Here is a 16,011-nt window from a genome sequence, read left to right as displayed (position 1 = left end):
ATTACCCCAGGTATAATCTCATTGAAGTTATTTTCCTAATCATCACCAAATTACTGTGTTTCTTCCCATGAACACATAGGAGGCATGCTTTTAGAGTGGTATTTACAGTGATAACCCAAAGCCTCCATGTTCTTTAAAAACCTATAGATATGGTGAATTATAATTGTATAATTATTGCATCAGCAGTAGCATCTAAGAGAGTGTTAATTTTTTATAATAAAAATAGAGTAACAACAAGCAAAATACTGAGAATAATAATTCTTACAAGTACTATTTTAAACTTTGCATATTTTCACTAGGTTTTATGCCCTTGAAATATATGGAATTTTCTAATGTTTAACTCCTTTACATATTTTGCTAATGGCTCACATCATGACTCCCTCCTTAAATCCTCATTTTTAATGTGTAGGTTTTAGCAGAATTAAGAGTACTAGTTCTAAGCGTCCACATTTTTCCCTAATGTTCATCGCATGGATTCTCTTTTTAACAGGTGGAAAATGGTTGATCACTACATTAGCCGTGTCCGTGGAAATCTCCAAATGTTAGAACAGCTGGACCTGATTGGGAAAACCAGTGAAATGGCTAGACTCTTTGGCATTCAGTTTTTACATGTACTGACAAGGGGTTCACAGGTAGGAAATCAATTTTCTTACACACTTGCAAGTTCTATGTCAGTGACATACTTACTTTTGAGATGTTTGAGGTGATTTGATATTTTGAACTTTATGTGGTACTGATATATAGGTAGTTAATCAAATCTTGTCATTTTATTTTCTGGAAAAGCTTTAATTTCACTTAACACCTCCACTTTTTATTTTCTCTCCATACCAACTTTCTGGCCACTGCTAAGTTTTTCATGCTATTAAAAAACTAAATGACTATGTCCCTGGGATGACATTTTGTTCCTGAATATTGTCAGTGTGATTAGGGAGGCCTTCAAAGGCCCCTTAAAACTAGGGAAGAAGCAGCAAAGAAAGTCTGCCTCTCTTTTGTTTTACATTCCTAATTTTAGCATGTTCTAATTCCCAAATAAAAGTTTAATATAAAAAGGAAGACGATTTAGGAACAATATAAGTAGCTATATCACTTTTTTAAGAAATTAAAGAAAAATAGGACCCTAGAAGTAATTTAATTCATAACTTTTTAATTAATTTCCCATGGATATGAGAGATTTTGTCAAATGCATCACCCAAAAAGAGTTCATGCCTTCATTTCAACAAACACTTATTTGAATACCTTTAATGTGTTAAATAAACACTGTGCTAGGCATCAGGGATACTACATTAATTCACTCAGGTTCCTTAACCTCATAAAATCTTTTATTTTAATTATTTTAATTAGTGTAAGTCTATAACATTCCCCCAATCTACTAATTCAGTAAATACAGCAAAAAGAGTTCTAATTACTTTGTCATGTTTATTATATTGTTTATAAGCTATTTATACCCCCCACAAATTTTAAAAATTATTTGAGCTGGCTTTATAATAAGAGGCAAAGATACCTTAAAACAACATGAGAACATTTCTGTGAACCCATGCTGGTTCTTGTGAGTGCTTTCCTTTTCTAATACTCCAAACCATCTGCTTAATAGTGGTTATTACAAACAATCAGTAATTGCTTGATTCAATTTTGTGAGGGACTGGTGTTAAGCTGACTACCTTTCAATTCTGGAATCCTTGTGTTTCCTTCTTGGAAAATTGGAATAACATTTATCCATCTCAGGTCTCCTGACTTTCATTCTCTAATTTTCTCAAATAAATTTCTCAAAGATCATTGGCCAACTTTTCAAATGAAATTGTTAAACTGTATAGTCTTTCCTACATCTGTTTATTATGAAATAGATGTTTTTAAACATAAAAAGAAATCTAATTTTGTCTCTTTCCAAAATTTGACTTATTGTATAAGTTATTTGATATATTTTACAGTTTTTATAAAAGTTATAGGAATATAGGAAAAGAATTTATGAATGTTTCCTACAGGCACCTGAAAGCTTACTAAATAACCCGTAGTATATAACTGTATTGTAAAAATGCATCCTTGGGGCACCTAGGTGGCTCAGTCGGTTAAGCGTCCGACTCTTGATCTCAGCTCAGGTCTTGATCTCAGGGTAATAAGTTGAAGCCTCGTGTTGGGCTCCACGCTGGGTGTGGAGCCTACTCAAAAAACCTATAAGAATGCAGTCTTATTCAGAAGAGTAGAACATCCCCTGATGATTATCATATATTCAAAGACCAATATATTTCTATTTAAACTGTTTCTTCTTTTCTTCCTACTTCACCTTTCTGCCTGCAGTATCGTGTGGAATCAATGATGTTGCGTATTGCTAAACCAATGAACTATATTCCTGTGACACCTAGTGTACAGCAGAGATCCCAAATGAGAGCCCCACAGTGTGTTCCCCTAATTATGGAGCCTGAATCTCGCTTCTACAGCAACTCTGTTCTCGTTTTGGATTTCCAGTCACTATATCCTTCGATTGTGATTGCATACAACTACTGTTTTTCCACCTGCCTTGGCCATGTGGAGAACTTGGGAAAGTAAGGGGTTTTTTTTTCTCATATTTATAATTATGTTGTTGTGCTTTGTACTTCTTACTAAAAATTAGGCTTTAAGTGTCTCTTTGCACTTGATACTGTCCTTTTGAGCAAGATGAATGGGCTGTAGCACAGCTAATTCATTCTTTGTAGTTAACTTACTAATTGATGTGGATAACTGTATGACTAATTCATCATCATGAATGGATGACTCATGAAGAAGATCATGAATAGATCAGTCTTGCAACTTACTTGTTTCATTCTCCATGTACATCTGTGGTCTCTTTAAATGAGAGTTACATTTAATTTGTTGATATAAATCACTTTTCAGTGGTGTAGTTTGAGGATTATGATCTCCTATCTCCAGCTGTCACCTCTTCTTGACCTCTTAGAAATGGTCAATGATATTTTTAAGTTAAATTGGTAAATGTTGGGTTGTATTTATTCATGTCAACCAAATTTTATAAACTGAATAACATTTTTAATGTTCAAAGGAGTATTCTTCTCATAAGAAATACAGAGTCTTCCTTTATAATGATTTTTGTGTATTTAAAACCAAGTTATGGGAATACCTGGGTGGCTCAGTTTTTAAGCACCTGCCTTCAGCTCAGGTCATGATCCCAGGGTCCTGGGATCGAGCCCCACATCGAGCTCCCTGCTCAGCGGGAAGCCTGCTTCTCCCTCTCCAACTCCCCCTGTTTGTGTTCCCTCTCTCACTGTGTCTCTCTCTGTCAAATAAATAAAATCTTAAAAAAAACAAGGTATAGTGTTAGTCTAGAGTATACTCGTTCCTTCATAAAAAGTATTCATGGAAATTATATTGGTAATCCTGTCTTTATTAAGAACAGAAATTTGGAAAAGTTATTTAAAATCTTTCTATTTAAGGCTTAAATTTTTCTTTAAGGAACTTAGTGTAAAATGGTCATATGTTGAGCTGAAATCTGGTATTTCAGTATAGATTTTACCCGTAAGTTTTAGGATAATGCCATTTAAGAAATGTTTCTTTTAATAAATTGTGAATACTGAAGAACTGCTATTTGGTAATAGACAAATTACTAAGTAAATGAATTCATGTTTAGATATTTGAAAATGAATTTCTACTGGAGTTAAAAAGATTCCTAAAATTGTCTAGTATCGCTATTCTGTGATTTGCGAAAGTATGTGCTTAATGTTTTCTTTCTTAATAGGTATGATGAGTTCAAATTTGGCTGTACCTCTCTAAGAGTACCTCCAGATTTACTTTACCAAATTAGGCATGATATCACAGTGTCCCCCAATGGAATAGCTTTTGTCAAGGTAATACTCTCTTGTAAGTGAAAGGTATCGACTGTGGCTTAACCTTTGGAGAGCTGATGATTTAGATTATATGTTGGCATATAAAACAAAGAAAAGAAAAAAAAAGTTTGCTTGAATATCTTATCTTAAAAAGTAAAGATATATGAATCTGCTAAGAAATTACTTTTTAAAAACCAATTACCTTGTTTTGCATGAATTTGCGTTTAAAGTCTTTTAACTGTTAGATTTTAGTTTTTAATGAAATACTGAAAGAAATAAACGTGCATATATGCCTTCTGACCTCTATTAGAATCTGAGACTTAAATAGCTATTTGACAATCACAACAGTGTTAACTTACAAGATTTAAATTGCTTTAATGTGTAAACTCTAATTGTTCTACATTATTTTAAATTAAGAATGTCTTAGAAATGATATTCTAATATATTTATTGATTGCATTTTAAGATATCCAAACTAATAATAGGGTCTCTTTTTTTCTCTCCCCTTATCTCCCCTTAAAAGAGACCAAAGGGAGCCTCATAAATGAATAAATTAAAGACAAATAGGAGAGTGATCTAGGAGAAGATTATATTGCCTCTCTTATGCCAACTTCATTCCTTTTTTTCTTTTTTTCTATTTCCTTACCAGTGAGTCTGACTATAATCATGGTACAGTAGGGCAGTTGATGGTAGCATGGACCCCACGAGCCCTCAGATTCATTCTGGTGTACTTAGCAAAAGTAGCATAATTTTCTACCAGTAAGAGGTTGCTGTGTTCAAAGAGTACCCTAAAATTAGCTATTTAGATAGGAGGAAAATTCTCACCAGAGACTTCATGACCTATTCCTTTTTGGAAAATATTACCTCTTTAACATAATGACATATATTACATCTTAACTAAACATTATGACTGCTTCATAAGGTACACAGAATGAATTAGAGGTTAGAATATGTTTTCGTTGTCACATATGTAGTGGCTTGTTATATTATCTTCCTTTAACAGTATTTTTAAAATTTACATCTACATTTTGACCCAAAATGTAAAGCTTAATAAAACTAAGGTTTTTTAATATTCAGAAGTGTGATTATTCTATACCTAAGGTTTTAATTGTTCAGTCCAACATGCATTACCTTGCACGTGTCTGTGAATCATCTTCAAAGTTAATACTGTTTTGTGGTTTTCATTCCTACTGGACTTCTCATAAATTCTCCCTAGTCTTGATTAATACAAATGATTTTTTTTTGGCATCAACAAATTTTATCACCTCACTATTCATCCCCTCTTCCAGATTGCTAATAAATATAGGCCGGAGGGGATGGCTTAGTGGTCTAAGCATCACATTTGAAATACCTAGAGTCCCTGGAACTGCAGGTTTGAATGTCAGCAGAGTCAACCCAGCTCATCATTCTTCCAAGGTAGATAAATGGAGTTCCATGCAGATTACTGTGTGGGGTCATTAGGATGAGATCTTTAAAAACTGAGGTTTGTTATGAGTGATACAAATCCCGTGTGTCTTTCTGAAAGAGTGGGGGTTTGAATCAAAGTTTTGAAAAAAATTTCCCTCTGAACTTGTTGTATGGTCTCTTATGCATTAGTTGACATCCTCCTCCCTGGAGGTCTCTGAACTCACATAATAGTGCTACATTAGATTTATAAACATTACAGGAACCTTTTAGGAGAAAAGTCCTCTTCAAAGGAAAGAAAATGTGATGATTTTGTATTGATGGCCACTGGCCCTGTGGCCACTCAGTTGTTAGTATGTTTCAATTCATGACAGTTGGCCATTGTTAAACTTTGTGCTTCCTTCTTAATTATCTAAATCTATAACTTCTAAGGGATTTTAAGTATTCTTTTTTTCTTTATGATAGCCTTCAGTAAGAAAGGGTGTCCTACCAAGAATGCTTGAAGAAATTTTGAAGACTAGACTTATGGTGAAGCAATCAATGAAGGCTTACAAGCAGGACAGAGCCCTTTCACGAATGCTTGATGCACGTCAGCTAGGACTTAAGCTTATAGCAAATGTCACATTTGGCTATACAGCTGCGAATTTTTCTGGGAGAATGCCATGCATTGAGGTAAGTGATACAAATCTGTAGTTTTTTCAAGAGACTGAAGCAGCATTAAATGAATATCTGTTGATTGAAGTATTTTGTTTAGACTAAAACGTTTCATTTCCATGACATAAGATCAGTTTTGCTCAAACTGGAGCTTGTATACATATAAAATCTTAGGGGCTTGGGGGTTTTTCTGTATGAGAACTCTTTATCTTACACATTTTTCTACATATCTAGATGAGCATACGGTAGCAAACTACTAGCATGAGATTTAGTGTCACGTTTATAGCAGCACTTAAAACAACCTTCGTACTAAATAATTCCTTTTAATGTATTGACAGATCTCTGTTAGGTTGGCCTCTCCAGATGTCAGAATGACCAAACATTATATGTTTACTAATGTACCAGTAGATACAAAGCAAAACCTTTGTTCTGCAGAGGTAGTTGCAATTGAAAGACACTTTTCACAGAATAAGACTAATTTTTTGCTATTTACTAAATTAAGGTGTTAATTTAACATGAGTACAATATAGTGTGACAAGAGTAATACAGTAACTTACTAGTGATTGGGAACAGAGTAGATTTGTTTTATTGGTGATCTTTTTATGCCAAATGAAGGCCAGAACATTGTAGTATACCACATTAGTAGTAGTTTAGAAAGGGAAAAGCAGTAGAAGGATAAAGTCCCCACACAGCACACAATAGGCAGAATAAACTTCAAAAACTTGTACAAGGGACTTTCAGTTTCAGGTCCAGCATGTCAGAAGCTCAAAATTGTCAGTCTCGCCCCACAACAAGTAAAAAGCTGAACATACTGAAAAATCAGCTCTTCTTAGATCTGTTAGAGAAGTGAGGTCACAGAGCAAACCACTACCCCCAAAATTGAAGAGCCCAGTAGGTAAATACAAAGAATCACAACTCACAAGAACAGAAACCCAAGAGCACAAACCTCTCTAGGAACCAGTGCTGAGGCAGGGAAACCTGAACTATCACTGATGAATTGCTGGAGGTTCAGTGTGGATAAGTCTGACAGCTTAAGACTCCAGGGGACCCAGTCATCCACAGTTTTGTGAATTTTACCTCTATGAGCTCAACCGGGTTCTCAAAGGTGTTCTCTCTCTCTCACACACACACATACACACACACACAAAATTCTCCTGTGCTTCTGGCACAGGGAGGGGAAAGGAACCATTTTGAAATACATCAGAGCATTCTGTTCTTAACAGGGTCCACCTTCAGGGGCACTATTTAACTGGAGCCTAACTGACCTGAGAGGAGGGAAATACCCAGCTCCAAGTGCTCTGGCCTTCCATGTGTAGGAGGAGAAATATGCCAGCCCACTCTAGCCATCCTGTCCCACCAAAGATGGGGGAAAAAAACAGAAGCGCATGTGAAGGGACGCCTGGGTGGCTCAGTCGGTTAAGCAGCTGCCTTCGGCCCGGGTCATGATCTCAGGGTCCTGGGATCGAGTCCCACATTGGGCTCCTTGCTCAGCAGGGGGCCTGCTTCTCCCTCTCTCTCCCTCTGCTTGTGCTCTCTCTGTCAAATAAATAAAAAATCTTTAAAAAAAAAAAGTGCATGTGAAGTCCACAGTCCAGAGGTACAGTTTCACTGAAAGAATCAGACCTACTCGTAGAACTATAGAACACTTCCCTCCTCCCACAGATTACCACTATATTATTAAAGATCTATTTATAGTAGTCCTTTTTACCTGATCCATCTATCAAAAAAAAATTACAAGACATACCAAAAGCCAAAAAACACAGTTTGAAGAGACAGAGCAAGCATCAGAACCAAACTTAGATGTGGCAGGGATGTTGGAATTATCAGACTGCAAATTTAAAACAACTGTTAGGATGCTAAGAGCTCTGATGGATCAAGTACATGCATGAAAGGACAAATGGGCAATGTAAGCAGAAACATGCAGACACTAAGAAAGAACCAAAAAGAAATACTAGATATCAAAAACACTTGAACAGAAATGAAGAATGCCTTTGATGGGCTTGTTAGTAGACTAGATGTGGCTGAGAAAAGAATCTCTGAATTTGAAGAAATCTCAATCAGAACTGACAAAACTAAAAAGCAAAGAGAAAAAAAGACTAAAAAAAGAATATCCTAAAACTGGAGCAACTGCAGAAGGTATAACAGACACGTAATAGGGATTCCAGAAGGAGAAGAAAGAAGGGAACAGAAAAAATGTTTGAAACACTAATGACTGAGAATTTCCCCAAATTAATGTCAGACACCAAACCACAGATCCAGGAAGTTCAAAGAACAGCAAACAGGATAAATGCTCAAAAAACTAAACCTAGGGATATCATTTTCATACTACAGAAAATCAGTAGTAAAATTAAAATCCTCAAAGAAGACAGAGGGGGGAAAAAAAAACACCTTGCCTATATAGAAGCAAAGATAAGATTTACATCCAACTTTTCCTCTGAAACCATGCAAGCAAGAAGAGAATGGAATGAAACACTTAATGTTGAGAGAAAAACACTCCAACCTAGAAATCTGTATCCTGAAAAATTATTGTCCAAAAGCAAAGGAGAAATGACTTTCTCAGACAAACAAAAATTGAGGGAATTTGTTGCCAATTGACCTGCCTTGCAAGAAATGTTATAAAAAATTCTTTAGAGGGAAGGAAAATGATATAGGTCAGAAACTCAGATCTACATAAAAAAAACAAAAGAGCCTCAGAGAAGGAATAAATGAAGGTAAAATAAACACTTTTATTTTTCTTATTCATAATTGATCTAACAGATTACAATTTGTTCAAAATAATAGCAACAGTGTATTTGATTATGTATGATTTATGTGTATACTTATGTATAAGTAAAATGAATGATAAAGGGTTGGGAGGAATTGGATTATTTCATCATTATAAAGTACTTGCACTACTGTGAAGTGGTATAGTAGTATTTGAAAGTGGTATATTGAAAGTAAATGTATATTGCAAAATCTAAGGCAACCAACCACTTTTATAAAAAGTAAAAAGAGATATATAATTGATGTGTAGGAAAGGAGAGAAAATGCAATATCAAATAGTCAAAATCACAAAAGGCAGAAAAAGAGAGGGAAACAAAAATAGGAACAAAACAAGGGCAACATATAGGAAAAAATAAAATCAGTAAGGATGTACTTGAACTCAACAGCACCATCAACTGAATATGGTGGACATTTATAGACTGCTTCATCCAACAATACCCAAATATGCATTCTTCTCAAGCTCCCATGGAACGTGCACCAAGACAGACCACATTCTGGGTCATAAAACACACCTTAACAAATTTAAAAGAATATAAATCACACAGTGTCTGCTCTCAAATCACAATGCAATTAAACTAGATATCAGTAACAGAGAACTGGAAAAAAATGCTTAGAGATTAAACACCACATTTCTAAATAACACATGGGTCAAAGAAAAACCTCAAAAGAAATTTTAACGTATCGGGGCGCCTGGGTGGCTCAGTCGTTAAGCGTCTGCCTTCGGCTCAGGTCATGATCCCGGGGTCCTGGGATCGAGCCCCGCATCGGGCTCTCTGCTCGGCGGGAAGCCTGCTTCTCCCTCTCCCACTTCCCCTGCTTGTGTTCCCTCTTTTGCTGTGTTTCTCTCTGTCAAATAAATAAAATCTTTAAAAAAAAAAAAAAAAAAGAAATTTTAACGTATCTTGAACTAAAGGAAAACACAACTTACCACAATTTGTGGGAATCAGCAAAAGCATCAATTAGAGGGAAATTTATAGTATTGAAGCCACATTAGAAAAAAAAGAGAAAGATCTAAAACTAATCATCTAACTTTCATCTTAGAAAACTAGAAAAAGAATAAAGCCAAAGTGAACTGAAGAAAAGTAATAATAAAAATTATATCAGAAATCAGTGAAATTGCAAACAAGAAATCAAGTGAAAAAATCAGAACCCAAAAGCTAGTTCTTTGAAAAGACTAATAAAATCAATAAGCCTCTAGTCAACCTAAGAAAAAGAAGACACAAATTGCTAATATCAGAAATGAAAGAGGGGACATCACTTCAGGTCCCATGGACGTTACACAAATTTGATAACCTGGATGAAATGGACCAATTATTTTTTTTAAAGATTTTATTTATTTATTTGACAGAGAGAGAGAGCGAGAGCAGGAACACAAGCAGGGGGAGTGGGAGAGGGAGAAGCAGGCTTCCCGCCGAGCAGGGAGCCCGATGTGGGACTCGATCCCAGGACCCTGGGATCATGACCTGAGCTGAAGGCAGATGCTTAACGACTGAGCCACCCAGGCGCCCGAAATGGACCAATTATTTAAAAGATCTAATCTGGGGCGCCTGGGTGGCTCAGTCATTAAGTGTCTGCCTTCAACTCAGGTCATGGTCTCGGGATCCTGGGGTCGGGCCCTGAATTGGTCTCCCTGCTCAGCGGGAGGCCTGCTTCTCCCTCTCTCACTCCACCTGCTTGTGTTCCCTCTCTCACTGTTTCTCTCTCCTGTCAAATACATAAATAAAATCTTAAAAAAATAAAAAGATATAATCTGCCAAAACTCATATAGTAAGAAAACAAGTCTGAATAGGCTTATACCTATTAAAGAAACTGAATTAATAACTAATAACCTTCCAAAATAGAAGGTACCAGACCCAGGCGGGTTTACTGGTAAATTCTACCAAACATTTATGGAAAAAAATTGTACCAATTCTCTACAATCTCTTTCAGATATTACAAGCAAAAGGAATACTTTATAATTCATTGTGAGGCCAGCATAATCCTAATACCAAAACCAACAAAGACATTACAAGAAAACTACACACCAATATCTTTCATGAACATAGATGCAAAAATTTTCAACAGATATTAGCAACTCAAATCCAACAATATATAAACAATTATACATCACAACCAAGTGGGATTTATCCCAGGCATGCAAGGCTGATATAACAATCAGAGATCAGCTAATGAGATCCGTCACATCACACACAGGCTAAGTAAGAAAAGCCAAATGATCATAACAATAGATGCAGAGAAAGCATTTGACAAAATCTAATATCCATTCATCGTAAAGACCCTCAGTAAAATAGGAAGAGGGGAACTTTCTCAGCTTTATAAAGAATATCCACCCAAAAAAAACCTACAGCTAATATACTTAGCTATGAAAACCTTGAATCTTTCCCACTGAAATTAGGAACAAGGCAAGGATGACCCCTCTCACCACTGCTTTTCCAACATCATAAAAGACCTGGAAGCTAATTCAGTAAGACAAGTAAAAGGACATAAAAGGTATACAGATTGGGAAGGAAGAAATAAAACTGTCTTTGTTATATATGGCATAATCCTCTCTGTAGAAAATCCAAAAGAATTAACAAAAAATCCTCCTAAACCTAATAAGCAGTTATAGCAGGGTTGCCGAATACAGGGTTAATACAACAAAAGTCACTTTCCTATATACTAGCAATGAACAAATGAAATTTGAAATTAAAAATGTAACACCATTTATATTAAGCATTCCCAAAAATGAAATGCTTTGTATAAATCTAACAAAGTGTGTATAAGCTCTCTATAAGGAAAACAACACAACTGGTGAAAAATGCAAGAGCTAAATAAAAGGAAAGATACTGATATCGGTAGATGTTGACAGATAAGACTCAGTATCGTCAAGATGTCAGTTCATCCCAAATTGATGTATAGATTGAGTGCAATCCTAGTCAGAATCCCAGCAAGTTATATTGTGGATATTGACAAACTGATTTTAAAGTTTACACGAAGAGGTGAAAGACCTAGAATAGACTACACAATTTTGAAGAATAAACTCAGAGAACTGACAGTACCTGACTTCAAGACTTACTAAAGCTACACTAATCAAGGTAGTGTTGTACTGGCCAAAGAATTAGTAGTGGAACAGAATAGAGATTTCAGAAATAGACCCACATAAATATAGTCATCTGATCTTTAACAGAGGAGCAAAGGTAATACAATGTAGTGAAGATAGAAGATAGTCTTTTCCATAAATGCTGCTGGGATAACTGGATATCCACAAGCAAGAAAGTGGATCTAGACACAGACCTTATACCCTTCACAAAAATTAACTCAAATTGGATCACAGAACTAAATATAAAGCTCGAAACTATAAAATTTCTAGAAGATAAACATAGGAAAAAATCTAGATGACCTTGGATTTGGTAATGGCTTTTTAGATGCAACACCAAAGGCACAGTCTATGAAAGAAAGAATTGATAAGCTGTACTTCATTAAAATAATTTTCCACTCTGCAAAAAACACTCAAGTGTGAAGAGATAAACCATAGACGTGGAGAATGTGGGGGTTAGGGGCACTGACCCCCCCACAGAGTTGAAAATCCACAAATAACTTTTGACTCCCCAAAACTTAACTACAAGTAGTCTGCTGTTGACCAGTAGCCTTACTGATAAACAACACATATTTTTTATGTTATATGTATTGTATGCTGTATTCTTATAGTTAAGTTAAAGGAAAATGTTATTAAAATCATAAGAGAAAATACATTTACAGTACTATACTGAATTTATTGAAAAAATCCACATATAAGGGAACCCATACAGCTCAAGCCTGTTTTGTTCAAGAGTCAACTGTGTATATACCACATTTTCTTTATCCCTTCATCTGTCAGTGGACACTTAGGTTGCTTCCATGTCTTGGCTATTGTATATAATGCTGCAACGAACATAGGGGTACATGTATCTTTTACAGTTAGTGTTTTCATTTCCTTCAAATATATACCCAGTAGTAAAATTGCTGGATCACATGGTATTTCTGTTTTTAAATTTTTGAGGAACCACTATATTGTTCTCCATAGTGGCTGCACCAATTTGCAGTCCCACCAGTGGTGCACAAGGATTACCTTTTTTCCACATCTTTGCCAACACTCATTTTCAGGGAATTTTTACTTTAATTTTTCTCATTATGACTTTTCAGGATCCCAACCATTGCCTAAACTGTAAAGCAGTCATTTTCCTCTTTTTAAATCTAATCTCTTAGCCCTGTATTCTTCAAACTAGGAACCATGGCACAAAGTAGCAGAATCACTTTTAATTTAATTACCACTCCTTCCTTCTTCCCACCCCACCCCCCCACTCCTGCCACTGAGTCCTTCACACTGCACGGTCTTGGGGGCAGCTGCAAGAGCTCTGACTCTTCCAGGTGTAACTTAAATGGATCAAAGTAGGTAGAGGCAGGTAGACATTTAGGATCAGTATGTGTATGTCTCAAAAGCATATTTGACTCTGACACTAGATGGCTCACCCTTCCAGCTGTTTGCTGTCACATATTTTAAAGTGTATCTTGTTTTGAAAGTGGCAACAGATGACATTGAACATTTTATTCAAACTTGAATTTCAGCTAGATAACATGATTTTTTTTTAAATGTCTCAGGATATAGTTCACATTCTCAAGATTTTCTATTGCACTAAAGTTCTCAATAGAATTCATGATTTTTTTTTTTAAGATTTTATTTATTTATTAGAGAGAGAGAGACAACGAGAGAGGGAACAAGAGCAGGGGGAGTGGGAGAGGGAGAAGCAGGCTTCCTGCGGAGCAGGGAGTCCAATGCAGGGCTTAATTCCAGGACCCTGGGATCATGACCTGAGCCGAAGGCCGATGCCCAACGACTGAGCCACCCAGGCGCCCCGAGTTCATGATTCTTAATACCCAAATTAAGTTTCTACTACCAGTTTTTTGGGTTTTTTTTTAAGATTTTATTTATTTATTTGACAGAGAGCGACACAGCGAGAGAGGGAACACAGCAGGGGGAGTGGGAGAGGGAGAAGCGAAGCAGGCTTCCCGCTGAGCAGTGAGCCCAATGCGGGTCTCGATCCCAGGACCCTGGGATCATGACCTGAGCCAAAGGCAGAAGCTTAACGACTGAGCCACCCAGGCGCCCCTACCAGTTTTTAAAAATTTATTCCTTTGTTCATTTAATATTTCCTTTTTAAAGCAACCATAAACAGCCTTTTTTAAAAAATATTTATTTATTTGAAAGAGAAAGAGCACGAGCCAGGGGGAGCAGCAGAGGGAGAGGGAGAAGCAGGCTCCCCTCTGAGCAGGGAGCCCAATGCAGGGCTCGATCCCAGGACCCTGGGATCATGACCGGAGCCGAAGGCAGATGCTTAACGACTGAGCCACCCAGGCGTCCCTATAAACAGCCTTTTAAACACTTACCCGATCCTACATTTAGTTGAGGTGATTGAAATTTTACAGTTAAAGGAGGATGATTATAACTGTTGTTTGCTTCTGAACACAAAAGTGCATGATTCTTACTTTAAAATTTTAAAAGGAATGCTCCATTTATGCCAAAGGGCAATTTTCCCCAACCCTTAGCTTTTATGAGTTTAATAATGAAGCAGCAGCCCTATGCTGGTCTCCTTAATTTACTTAACTGTAAAATATAATTAGTTTGTCACATTTGTCAAGTTCTACCACCTTTTTGTTTTGTTAGTTTATGCCATCATCTTTGTTTAAACTCACTGATGACCAATGAAAGTACCCTTGTTAGGGGCACCTGGCTGGCTTAGTTGGTGGAACATGCAACTCTTGATCTCGAGGTCATGAGTTCAAGCCCCATGTTGGGTGGAGAGATTACTTAAAAAAAAAAAAAAAAAGCACCTGGGTGGCTCAGTTGGTTAAGCATCTGCCTTCAGCTCAGGTCATGATCCGAGTCCCAGGATGGAGCCCCATATTGGGCTCCCTGCTCAGCAGGGAGTCTGCTGCTGCCTCTGCAGCTCCCCCTGCTTGTGCGTGTGTGTGCGTGTACTCTCTCTCTCTCTGTCAAATAAATAAAAATCCTTAAAAAAAATTTAAAAGAAAGTACCCTTATTAGACATATATCTGCCTACTTAATTTAAATCGAACACATGTAATATATTTTCCATCATATAATTATACATTTTTCTTTGTATTCTGTATTATCTAAAAATTATAACCAATCACTGAGATTAAAGTTCAGTATTAACTTTAATGATACTGAAAGAAATTATCATAACTACAACAGAAAAATTTTGAAAGATACACATACAATCACTCATGCACATACACAGAATAATTTCCTGGCTAATTAGTTATAAAGGCATATAAGAAAGTCCTTAAATAAACAAGGCTTATTCTTCCAGGAATTATGAAGCTGTGTACCTTGTGTAAAGTGCAATCCTTTGTACTTACTAATACACTCACAGGCGAATCTGTGTATTGATTGGTTCCTTTCTTTAGATTCTTCACCTTATTTTCTTCTTGAGTACTTACAGAAGGAATGCTGACACTGAAGACTATTTTGTTTTCTTTTTTATTCTTTTCTCCTTATTTCAATTTTAGAAATATTTAGTAATGAAAAGTATTCTATGTTAAAGTCTATTGATTTATACTAAGCTATGTTAAGAAATTACTTCCAATGTGTTTGTACCAACAGGTTGGTGATAGTATTGTTCACAAAGCCAGAGAGACCTTGGAACGAGCTATTAAACTGGTGAATGATACCAAGAAATGGGGCGCTAGGGTTGTATACGGAGATACTGACAGGTAATGAACTTCCTGCTTTATAGTTGGTTTTTACATCTCTTCAGATATTCATTTAAGTATTTGAAATGGCTTAAGGGTAATCCTTCCTAAAAACAGTTCTACTTAAGTCCTGCCCAGTCCTTATGATCTCATGATCAGGATTAAGAGACAGAAAATTTAAGTGGCCTGAGCCACAGACTTGTAGAGATTCCCATGGCATCCCTGCAGGTAGCCAGGTAGATAGTGATCTGTAAAAATCCTGTATATACTGGAGTCTAGTCTTTAAAGAAACCCACTTTTTAAAAATGTGAATGATTCCTCATATAGCTGCAGCTCTGTGAATTTAAATATATGTCTTAATTTTGAAAGATACCTGTCAAAGCTATGAGTGGTTAACTTTTCACTAGGCCCCAAAATGTTTTTGACCTTCTGCAAAAAGTGCATATAGGCAAATACAGTTTTCCATTTGATTCCAGAGGGCTCACAGACTTCCTGAAGCCCATCCTCCATGGACTGACAAAGGATAGGACTGCCTCTGAGTCCTGAATTAATAACTTCAACCTGGTTGCTTGCTTTGGTATTTATTAGGGTCTAGGTATTTATGTAACATCTTATTTGTATGACTTATTAAAATTCTTCTAGAATATAGG

The 16,011-nt window shown here is 36.2% G+C and overlaps 1 protein-coding gene across 7 annotated transcripts in view; it reads left to right on the top strand.

Annotated features, from left to right (window-relative positions):
• Nucleotides 1-16,011, top strand: part of REV3L (REV3 like, DNA directed polymerase zeta catalytic subunit) — a 182,120-nt gene that overhangs the window by 142,844 nt on the left and 23,265 nt on the right. For 5 of the 7 annotated variants that reach the window (XM_045865328.3, XM_045865329.3, XM_045865327.3 and 2 more), the window contains exons 22-26: nt 491-632; nt 2,293-2,537; nt 3,722-3,830; nt 5,678-5,884; nt 15,273-15,382. In XM_045865328.3, the coding sequence (XP_045721284.1) occupies nt 491-632; nt 2,293-2,537; nt 3,722-3,830; nt 5,678-5,884; nt 15,273-15,382 (813 nt within the window). Of the gene's footprint in view, nt 1-490; nt 633-2,292; nt 2,538-3,721; nt 3,831-5,097; nt 5,225-5,677; nt 5,885-15,272; nt 15,383-16,011 lie in introns of those variants that run through there. The other 2 variants (XR_008505367.2, XM_054505503.2) reach the window with 2 other exon arrangements.

The sequence above is a fragment of the Mirounga angustirostris genome, unplaced genomic scaffold, assembly GCF_029215605.1.
Source record: "Mirounga angustirostris isolate CCGP_5_RB_7025 unplaced genomic scaffold, mMirAng1.0.hap1 SCAF_8, whole genome shotgun sequence".
Lineage (NCBI taxonomy): Eukaryota > Metazoa > Chordata > Mammalia > Carnivora > Phocidae > Mirounga > Mirounga angustirostris.
Note: the sequence above shows the minus strand (reverse complement) of the source record. Positions and strands in the feature narration are given on the sequence as shown.